At 42.4% G+C, this 11,083-nt stretch overlaps 1 protein-coding gene across 2 annotated transcripts in view; it reads right to left on the reverse strand.

Annotated features, from left to right (window-relative positions):
- Window positions 1-84: 84 nt before the first annotated feature.
- thsd4 (thrombospondin type 1 domain containing 4) overlaps window positions 85-11,083 on the reverse strand; it is a 24,453-nt gene continuing 13,454 nt past the window's right edge. The window contains exons 8-18 of one of the 2 annotated variants that reach the window (XM_086025900.1): window positions 9,771-9,975; window positions 7,198-7,373; window positions 7,050-7,116; window positions 6,776-6,952; window positions 6,585-6,714; window positions 5,457-5,661; window positions 5,206-5,379; window positions 3,396-3,569; window positions 3,143-3,322; window positions 1,977-2,121; window positions 85-1,875 (exon numbers count right to left, since the gene is read on the reverse strand). In XM_086025900.1, the coding sequence (XP_085882026.1) occupies window positions 1,730-1,875; window positions 1,977-2,121; window positions 3,143-3,322; window positions 3,396-3,569; window positions 5,206-5,379; window positions 5,457-5,661; window positions 6,585-6,714; window positions 6,776-6,952; window positions 7,050-7,116; window positions 7,198-7,373; window positions 9,771-9,975 (1,779 nt within the window). In that variant the 3' untranslated portion in view covers window positions 85-1,729. The remainder of the gene's footprint in view (window positions 1,876-1,976; window positions 2,122-3,142; window positions 3,323-3,395; window positions 3,570-5,205; window positions 5,380-5,456; window positions 5,662-6,584; window positions 6,715-6,775; window positions 6,953-7,049; window positions 7,117-7,197; window positions 7,374-9,770; window positions 9,976-11,083) is intronic. The other variant, XM_086025899.1, reaches the window with a different exon arrangement.

Here is an 11,083-nt window from a genome sequence, read left to right on the forward strand (position 1 = left end):
GTACAAAAAAGTTTATTTGAAGAAGAACACGATGTCAATACAGATGTGTTTGAATACAGATTTCCTTTTTTAAATTTTTTTTATTTTTATTTTTTTTAAGAACCACTGCATCTATAGATTCCTGAATGTAGCAAGGAATTTATGGTTGGGATAAAGACGAATCAGGTAGCTAGCTAACTGCTAGCTAGTAAGTCAAAGTTGGTTAGTGAAGTAGCTAGTCAATCAGTAAAATCTTTTAGAGCGATTCAGTTACTCAGCTAACTAATGACCATACTTTTCAAGATGCATTGTCAGATCATTTGAAAGAAGTGCACTCCCGCTATTCCTGGTGGGATAGCGACCGAAGCATCCCGCAAATAGCATAATTCGGCGTATAACTGACGCCCACTATAAATGCATTTAAAAAACATATACTAAAAAATAAAAAATTGTTCATGGGGTTGACTCAACCAAAAATGTATTCGGTATGTACTATATATGTGTGCTTGGAAGGGAGAAAGGTTGGGGGGGAGGGGTGGTGGGGGCCGTGCTTGAATAAGTTAACTGAGCAAAGTAAATGAGCAAATGTGTGTGTTCATCCATGGAGCAACAGAATCTAGGAATGGGACCTTCTGCTACATAAATAATTATGTACATAAATAATTGTGTTCTTGAACATTTACTTAAAAAAAAAAAAAAAAAATTAAACAAACGTACATATTTACAGCAAAGCCAGGAGAGCTCATGTTCTGTTTTTCAGTTCAAAGATTGAGAGGGTGCATTTAAGAAAACTGGGAAATTCATGGTCATTAGTAAAACTTGTGTAAAATGCTCATTTTCTGTCATATAATTGTCAAATTTGATATGGAATTGGAGGAGCCTTTGAGCTGTAATCCTGTAATCTACATAATTTTCCAGACAGATTTAAAAAAAATAAAAATAAAATGAAAAAAAAATAGGCGGACATAAAATCCAGTGCCAGTAGCACTTAAAAAGATCTGATAGTTGAGGAGAAAAATTCAAAGTGCTATCTTCAAAAAGAGACCAAAACTATGCTGATACTCCAAAAGGTTCAAGTACAGCTTCAAATTTACTTTGGATGTTCAGGTAAAAATGCCAGGTGGGATTGCAATGGGTTTTAACTACAGACAGATAGTAGTTTGTCAAATATTTAACTTTAGTGAGTTCGATTTTTAGCTCGCTAGTTCGTCAAACGATCAAATGGTTGGTACGCTCGACAGTCAAGTCGTGAGCTAGCTAGTCCTGGAGATTGGACTTTGTATGGCCCAAGAAGGATACCACCGAATTTCCAGTGCTCTTGAATGCACCCTCAGTATTGCTCCAACCAATAATTGTCTGTGACCACATTCGTAGGCGACGTCCTCCGAAAGCAGAATTTGACGGCCACATGACGTAATTTCCGGGGCGCCTCGACTGCACGCAGGAGTCCAAATTCACGGGGGCCTTCGAATCTGGCCTTTGTTTCCATGGAGACGGACGGGCCCTGGAACTGCTTCGGAGCACACTACGTGGCTCCGCCTCTTCTTCCACGCCGCTCTTTACCCTTTCATGCGGCCCACAGAGGCAACATGGACCCCGGCCTGCGAAGGGTCTTGGAGGACGCGGCCTACGAACGTGGACACAGCTTTTGAATAGATTCGCAGAAACCAGACTGCAATCTCCTCAACCTGTTGCGGATTTCCCTCCTTTCCCGCATGCAAATGTTTCAACTTCCAGTCCCCGGCGAGTGTTAGCTGCGCCCCCCGTGGGCCGCGGAGTGTCTATGGGGGCGGCGAGAGCAGGATGCGCAGCAGGTCTTCTTGTAGTAGTCGTAGACACACAGGCGAGCCTGGACCACCACGTTGCAGTTGAAGTACTCGTCTTTGCAGTCTTGGTCTGCAACGGAAACGTCGCAGAGATCAGGGAGGGAATCAAGCAAACCAGTTTGGCCGGTTTTTTTTTTTGTTGTTGTTGTTGTTTTTTTTTCTCGGACCAACCTATTTGAGGTACGCAAGGCTCCGGGTTGCAGTCTTCCCGTTGGGGCGGTTTGAGGCGCTCCTCGCAGTTGGTGCTGGACTGCATGTCTTCGGATAGGCAACGCACCTCACGCACACGGAATCCTCCCTCGCATGTTTTGGAGCACTACGCGCACCAGAAAGGGACGTTTAGTAAATCTCGGCAACCAGCTCCAGTTGTCTCCGGTTTTCCGGGCGCTTGCTGTGACAGACCAAGATTTCCGTCACCGGGCAGGACATTTCTCTCTAGAATACCGTAAATTGTCCGGAGGTTTCATTGCACCCTGCACAGATTCAAGACATTTCTGCGCCAGATGTGGTAAAGCGGCCCCAGAACATACATGCTTCACAGTAAGGGACAGTGTTCTTTTCTCGGTATTGGTTCATTTTTATATCTGTGAACATAGAACTCCTTGTAAGGGGGTTTTAAAGTAGGGTTCCTAAGATGATTTCAAATGAAGGTTTTAGACTAGGGTTAGGGTTTCAAATAGGGTTTTAATTTTTTTTATTTTCAAATTCGGTCCTTAAACTCGATTCAGGGTTTTAAACTAGGGTAAGGCAATTCAAACTAGGGTCAGAATGTCAAAGTAGGCTTCCAAACTAGGGTTAGGGTTTGAAAGTAGGGTTTTAAACTACAGCTAGGGTTTCCAAGTAGGGTTTCACACTTGGGATAGGGTTTGAAAGTAGGGTTTTAAACTACAGTTAGGGTTTCAAAGTATGGTTTTAAACCTGGGTTTGTGTTTCAAGTAGGGTTTTAAAAAAGTTAGGGTTTCAATCTAGGGTTAGGGTTTCAAAATGCAGTTTTAAACTTGGATTTGGGTGACAAAGTAGGATTCTAAACTAGGGTTAGGGTTTTAAAGTAGAGCTCTAAAATAGGTTTGGTGTTTCAATGTAGGGTTTCCAACAAGATTTAGGGGTTCAAACTAGGGATTTCAAAACAGAGTTTTAAACTAGGTTTAGGTTGTCAAAGTAGGGTTTTAAACTAGGGTTAGGGATTCAAACTAGGTTTTAAAGGTTTCAAAGTAGCAGTAGGAGTTTTTTGTGGTCCATGATTAGCGTGTTTTCACAGCAAATGGGAAAATGTTGACCAGGGCAGTGTATGATGATGATGACGATGTAGCGAGACGCTACGCGGGGGCGTCACTCACAGCGCTCCAGTCGGTGTGGTACCACTTTGCTCCGCAGGCTTTCACGTTGCAGCTCTGCCGGCTGGGCGGCCTCTCCAGCGACGAGCACTCGTACTGGGGCGCCGCGGCCACCGCGTCCCGGGACCTCATCAGGCACACCACCGCCCGCTGCCGCCTGCCCACGCCGCACTCTGCGGAACACTGGCAAACACGCACATGCAAACTTTAATGCTACCCGGAGAGTCACGCGCTCGTCCTAATCGCGCGTTCGTACCTGGCTCCAGGGGCCGGTGAACCACTCCATGGCGTTGTCGCAAGGGCCGACGTCGCACGCCTGAGAGTCGGGGGGCCGCTCGCTGCCGCAAGCCTCCAGTGGGAGGCTGCTGGTGTGACTGGTCAAGCACAAGACAGCTCGCGTACGTACGCCTGGCCCGCACTCAGCAGAACACTACAAGAAAAATAGATGCCTATTTATGCTTCATCGGAAATGGCAGCTTTACAGATGCCTCATCATATAGATTGTATGGTATATCATGCTAACTGCCACATGGTGTGTGCGGCATGCGAGGTTCCCTTTTTCAGTTCAGTATATTGAATATTTCTCAATCGTTGAAATGCACTTCAGTACTATTAAAGAAAAAGCCTTTAAAATGTTCTTGACAAGAATATGTTCGATGCAGCCCCACTAGTCGAAACACGACATTCTGATTAATATTGTGTTTGTGGGATATAAATGAAGCAGTAAAATCCACACGTTTTTAGCCATCTCAGGGGGCGGCCATTTTGACACTACCTGTCAACTGAAAATGACATCACAGTTGTTCAGGGCTCAGATAGCAACCAATCGGTGGCCCGGCTTCAGAAAACAGGCGAGCCGTTATTGGTCGTTACCTGAGCGCTGAGTAACTGTGATGTCATTTTCAGTCGACAGAAAGTGACAAAATGGCCGCCTCCTGAGATGGCTACAAACGGATGCATTTTGCTGATTAACTCCTTTTCCACAAATGCAAGATGTATCAGAATAGATCATATTATTTCAAAGAATTTGGGCCTATCTCTTTAAGCAATTACATGATGGTTCATTTTAAATTTAAGTCTTTTTTGAGTACCATCAGCAATTTTCCTGACAGTGCTTTTTTATTTTTTACAAATATTTGGGAAACGGAAAATCAATCAATTACACTATCCTCTAATCTGTAATCAGTAATTTTCCCAGTCAATAGTGGGAAACAGATTGAGGTTGTCCACTGGGGTAACAAAATTGCGGGAATTCAAATTTGGAGATTTTCAATGGGAATGAACCAGGAATTTGCAAACATTGTAGCTTGACTCATAATAGGGAAAAATGAATATAGTTGGGGAACATACATTTAAGCATAATCCCGACTACAGACAGTATCTACTGTACAAACCCTGTGCATTCATCAATCACATGCACAGATGTTTTCCAGGAGAAGGACTTTTCGCAAGGGAGGCGGGGTTCTTTCCATTTAACCTTTTAAATGGGACATTTTTGCTGTACTTGTGGATCGGGTCGATTATTATTATGAGTAGTAATGAACAAAACCTATGGTGCATGTTATTTTTTTTTTCCTTCAGCGAAATAATTAACCCTTTCACGCACAGTGGTCACTTCAGTGGACAGCTATTTAAAAGTTGCTTTCGCCTATATTAATTCATCTAAATTTTAAAAAAAGATTTGAACCCTGTCATGCATCAATTATGATTTGATGTATTGATTTAAAATCTAAATATATTTTGGGGATTAATTGATATAGGCGAAAGCCACTTTTAAATAGCTGTCCACTGTAGTGACCACTGTGCACGAAAGGGTTAATTATTCAACAAAATATTTAAACTTGATAAAGTTCGACTGACAAATACCTCAGTTGAAATGTCACGCTTTTCAACGGTATTATTTTGTCTTCTGACAAAAGGGTGTGTATTGGATATCTCTCAACTTTCCACGGAAATGTTCCGATGTGTTTTTAGTTCTTTTTGTAAGATGGATTTTTTTGATCCAGCTGGTGCAGTAGCTCCGACTAATAAAGCGCCCGTTGCGTGTGTGTGTGTGTGTGTGATACCTTGGTGCCCCAGTCTGTGTAGAACCAGCTCTTGGCGCAGGCACCCATGTCGCAGTTCTCCACGTGGACCGGCCTCAGGTTCATGTTACACTCCGCGTCGGGGACAAAATCGCCCACGTTGCTGACGCAGCGGACGTCCCGCCACCTCTGGCCGAGCCCGCACGGCACCGAGCACTGCGGGGTCACAAATTGCCGCCATGAATGAAGCACGCCATCAATCATCCTTGCCGCGACTGACAGCTGACACTCACGGCACTCCACTCGGAGCGGATGCGCCACTCGCTGCAAATCTTGGTCTGGCAGGTGCCGGAGGTCTCGGGCCGCCGCAGGTGCCCGCAGCGGCTGGCGTGCACGTTGTGGGTGCGGTTGGCGTAGGTTTGCCGACACAGGACCTGACGCTGCTGCGTGCCCAGACCGCACGTCCTGCTGCATTCCGACCACTCGCCGATGTCCCAGCTGACAAAAGGCAAGAATCGATTACAAACTAGGAAGGTGTTTCTTTACTTAGCTGCAGAAAGGAGAAAGACCTTCATTTTTGCTGATTATTTTTTACCTTGACATTCAAAAACGAATACAGTAATATATAGTATAGTTTATATACATTGTAATATCAAAATGAATAATGAAAAATAATACACAAATTTACGCAAAAAAAGATTACACTTACTGTATATGTGCATATATTTATATATACATATATAGAAATACATACTATACTGTATAAAGTATATACATACATATATATCTTTATACACATATATATGTGTAAGGGATGTCACGACATTCAAATGTCACGATATGATACCACGATATGATAATTATCACGATATTGAGGGGAGGTTAGCGATATATAAAAAGTTCACGATACTGTGGAAAAGCTCACGATATTGTAAAAAAAAAAAAAAAAAGACTCAAATTAAAAAAAAAATACATCACACTATTCTGTGTTTGTACATAACGGCATTCACAAAAAAAATAGGCTTGGCCAGTCATGCGCTCCTATTGGCGATTAGCGTGGGTCTTAAACATAGGTGGCCTCAAATTAAACTGCGCTAATAAAGTAACCACCAGAGGGTGCTGGAGCTTCACAAATGGAAAACAACTTGGGCTTTGAAACAGATTTGCTGCTATTAATATCGCGACACGACGGCCACGATATATTGTGGCACTTTTAATATCGCGATATCACGATATTGACGATATTGCGACATCCCTAACGTATCGATAGAGATATATACATTTATCTATAAAAATATATGTATATACAAAATTAAATAAAGCACATTATAATATGCATTTTTCCTATAAATGTGATATTGTATGTACAGTATAAAAATAATATATACTGTCGGTATATTATGAAGACACAACTGACTCACAATGCAGGGCAGGCTTGCAGGTTGCACGCTTCCTCTTGCGGCACTGGTTTACTGCTGCCGTCACACAAAATGTCCTGGACCTGGACCTGGTTTAGCCGGTGCACGCAGTGGAAGACGGGATGCCTGAAACCTACACATAGCCATGTGGAAAACATACGCGCAAAAAGTTCAGCTCCAAAGAGTCATCTCACCTTTACCGCAGGAGGCGCTGCACTCGCTGGCGCCGGCCATCTTCCAGCTGTATTCCCGTTGGCGGCGCGGCGCCTGGTTGTCGTGACGATGAGGCGGATACTTCCCCCCGCCGGCCCGGTCGTAGTTCCCCCGTTGGGAATCTTCGTGGCCCGCTTGCTGCTCGTTCACCGCGTTCCCTGAGACGCGTGATGGATACGAGTGAGGTGCAGTGCATGATGGGTAATAGGGAGGATGTTACATGACGTGACCTCCGAGCCTGGGGGTCTTGTTTACCTTGCGGCGTCTCCGAAGTGACCACGTATTCGTAGTGAACCCCTGGGTTGGGCTGCTGGAAGATCAACTGAAGGAAGTGGAGAATTCCCTCAATTTAAAAATGAACAGGAATGGCAATGCTGTATGTGCAATAGGGTGCTCAATTTACATAAATGTCCAGGATCTCATTGGTGGGCCCCTCGGCCAGGAGGGACTCCCCAGCGGTGCTGCTGATCTCGTTGGGTCGGCGGTAAGTGAACATCGTGCCCCCGCCCTCATACTTGCCCGGCCGGTCGATAGCCCAATTGCCGTTGATGATGGACCGTCCCGAGCGGCTTTGGAGCGCTGCGGGGGGGGGAAAAAAATAAATAAATAAATAAAGCCATTAATGACGACATCATCTCTTCAAGACAAAATGCTTGCCACAAGTCATTCCCAGTTTGAAATGGGTTTTTTTTTCCCCCTCATAGTGAATCATGGGAATCGAAATTTCAGGGTATAGAAAAGAAGTGTAAAAAGATGATTTTTCAAAAAAATAATGAAAACATGTTTAAAGACGGGTTCACAACTTTTTTTCAAATGTATTTTTAATAAACAATGCATGTCAAAAATACGTGTATGTACGTGTAAAATATGCTTTATTTTTCCCAACTTCATTTTACATTTTTTAAAATAGAAGCAAAAATATCGAGTCCAACAGCTATTTTTTTTTTTATTCAATTTTTTATTTTTACAAAATGTAAGAATAAAAAGAAATTAACCACTGATTTTTATCTATATTTTGTGGGGGGGTAAGGGGCAAAAAAAGAAGTTCATGTTTATGTTATGTTTATGTTTTGTGTTAAATACAAATATTTCATTTAATGGATATACAAGTTTAGCACTTTTTTAAAATTTGAATACAAAAAAAATGTCAACTTTGAACTACACATGTAAAGAGAAATTAACCACTGTATTTTAAATACAGCACATACTATATAAATGCACAGGATAATAAAAAAAACAGGAAACCATTAAGACAAAGGAATGCAGAAATGCACATTATAAGACGCTAACCATAGTTTTTATTAAAATTCATTTTAATTAAAGAAACATTTTTTTAATAAAATGTAAAAACTGCTCATGTTGAAACATAATAATGGAACAAGTGACAAATGTGAATATCAATACTACTCATCCCCGTTTCTGCGAGTGTAAAAACAAGTTAACCAACGTAGTAGGTTAAATTTGCTAACAAGCGAGGTCTGATTACAGCACAGTATATTCTTACTTTTATTTATAACAGCTCTTATTGAGACCACTTCTTCTTTTGGAATAAATGTCACAAAAAGGCCCCCCCAAAAAATCTAAATACGCAGCGCTGAGGACTTTTATTCCCATGAAGATGCACAACTTTACGAGTGTGTGTAACTAACTTTGACAACCTAACGAAATCCTTTTTCACTGGACAACCTTTTTGGCCAACACTCAGTGGATTAAGCAAAGGAGAGCATTAGAAATGCATTAGCAGGGTAACTTAAGACTTGTAAAAGACTATTTGGATCAAGTGAAAGCACATTAGGGCCCAGAAAAGAGACTCGCAGAGGGAATACGTGGGATGCGCTTGCTCATGAAAAATCCATTATGAGCTCTGTTGTTCTATATTACTTGAGTAGGAATAATACGTATACTGCATAAGCTTTGCACAGGAAATGCAGTATTGGAGGTTGCAAACTTTGCCATCCCAAACATATACATATACGTTGTGGTGGGGGTGATGCAGTTTTTAGTGTTTTACCACTTAAGGTGGGTTCTGGCTCTCATTAAACAAGATTCCAACAGCTGCTTCAAAAAAATGCTCAACACCAATTAAAAACATAAAACGTATTGTCGTTTGGACCGAAGCAAGTAACGTCACATGAGCAAACTCCAAAAAACGGGCGAGCCGTGGTTGGTCGTTACCTGAGCCCCGAGCAACTGCGATGTCATTTTCAGTCGACAGCAAGTGACAAAATGGCCGCCGCAGAGGATTTTACTGCTTAACTCATATCCCACAAACGCAATATTAAATTGACGTCTTTAGACCACTGGGGCCGCATATTGAAAAGAACATTTTTGAGTTGACTGTCCATTCAGTTAAAAAAAAAAAAAAAAAAAAAAAGATCCGGAGCTTTTTCTGTCTTTTTGTGCCACTTAACGTTTATTTTCAATTATATGGTAAAATTGGTTGACGTCTTTTTATAGTTGTACAACAGTTACGAACACTAAAATGCTACTTAGAGTCTTTACACTTTTTTGTCCACTCTCCACAAGAAATTCTGCGCTTTTTCTTTGGTTATTTTCTGTCTTTATCAAGACGCTTATTCGTAATCATACACTAACAGCAACAAACGTATTTTAACACTTGACAGTTAGGAATGTTGAAATGTGACTTATAACACGGTCTGTAGACTTCACTTTGGCTTGTTGTATATTAACAGTGGTGCACTTACTTTTACACTTTAAAGACACGCGTTGCCAGTATGGTTAATAGAGAAACAATTCTTGTGTTTTTTTCCCTTTGGCTTTTTTCTCAACTCATATTCTTAATTATATATTAAGCGTGGTTGACTTATTGCTTGTATTTATATGACATCCAAGAATGTCAAAATGTGACTTCAGACATTGTCTGTCCATAGATTTAATACAACAATTTATTCCAGGCTTTTTGTTTGGCTTTATGCTGCTTTTTGAGGGTGAAAATAGACAATCTTTATTTCCCACCAAGGTAGTTGCGGCTCTTGGCCATCTCGGTGACGTTGATCTTGGTGGCTCCCGGCGGGATCTCGGCAATCTTGTGGTAGCCGATCTTGGTCAGGGAGTGGCGGAAGACTCCCGACACGAGCCGGCAGGTGGCGTTGTCGCCGCCGCACATGCCGCACTTGTCCATCACCTTCCCGGAGCCCAGGATGCCATCGCAGCCTGGACTCTGTGAGGGGCATCGAGAGAGCACTGTTAGGCGGCTAGTTCATGTGGAAAAAAAAAAAAGAAAAGAAAAAGCGCAAGATTTCAAAGCAAACATGGTTCTGCCTAAAAGGCATACCATTCCATTTGTATTTAATGTTTCCAACGAGCATATCATCCAACAAATAAAAAGTCCCCAGTGGAAAAAAAGAATAAAAACGCAGCAATGAAGAGCTGTTAGTGACATGACGAGCATTAAACGGCTCGACCGTGTCAGCGTAAAATCCATCACGCCTCACACCACACCGTCACAGCAGTCAAGCGATGCCCTCGTAAAGCAAACGCTGACGCGGGGTTGTCCGCGGCCACTCACACGGCAACAACGCATGGAAAACACGCGGGCGTGATTCACCGATTCCGTAATCGGACTCCTCGGTGAAATCTCATACTAAAGCAAAGATGGGAGACGCCTTACGGGAAGACTCATCAAGTCGGACAATCGTGTGGAAACAAAAAAACGTCAACCTGCACTGAGTCAGAGGAGACAAAGTATCACCTGCATCACGGAGAGTACAAATGACAAAAATAATGACTGAATAAGATTATCTTCCCTTGGAATCCAAGGATATCTGTGACTTCATTGTCAAAATTGCTGAATTTGCAGGTTTCAAAACCAAAAGTGAGACCAGAAGTGCTGCAGCAAGCAATCTCACCTCACCTCAGATTGCGCAATTGCTCATTAAGTGAAGCTCGTAATTGGCAAGCGCCTGTCTGCCTCCCTCTCGTCATACCGCAATGTTTGTAGACACCCCGTGACGTGCACTCCGATGCACTAACTCCAAAATTTTGCTCCAAAGAAAGAAGAAGCCTATTGTTAAAGCAGTATTGGTAAAATTACATTTCTGTTCTTCACCGAAAAATAAACCTATTCGCTGTTTTTTGTATTCAAGCCAAAGCAATGCATGTACCACTTTGGCCCAGTTATGCGGCATCCAGCGGAGGCAAATTAAGAGTTTGTTGCTTTGGCACCATCTTGGTGCCCCTGATCTATGTTGAAGTGAGTTAAGGAGTATCAGGGGGAGAAAAGTAGTTCTTTGCCACCATCCTGTGGCTATTATAAACCTTTTGGACAG

This window comes from Filicampus tigris, chromosome 3, assembly GCF_054856515.1.
Source record: "Filicampus tigris isolate MCC_2025a chromosome 3, RoL_Ftig_1.0, whole genome shotgun sequence".
NCBI lineage: Eukaryota > Metazoa > Chordata > Actinopteri > Syngnathiformes > Syngnathidae > Filicampus > Filicampus tigris.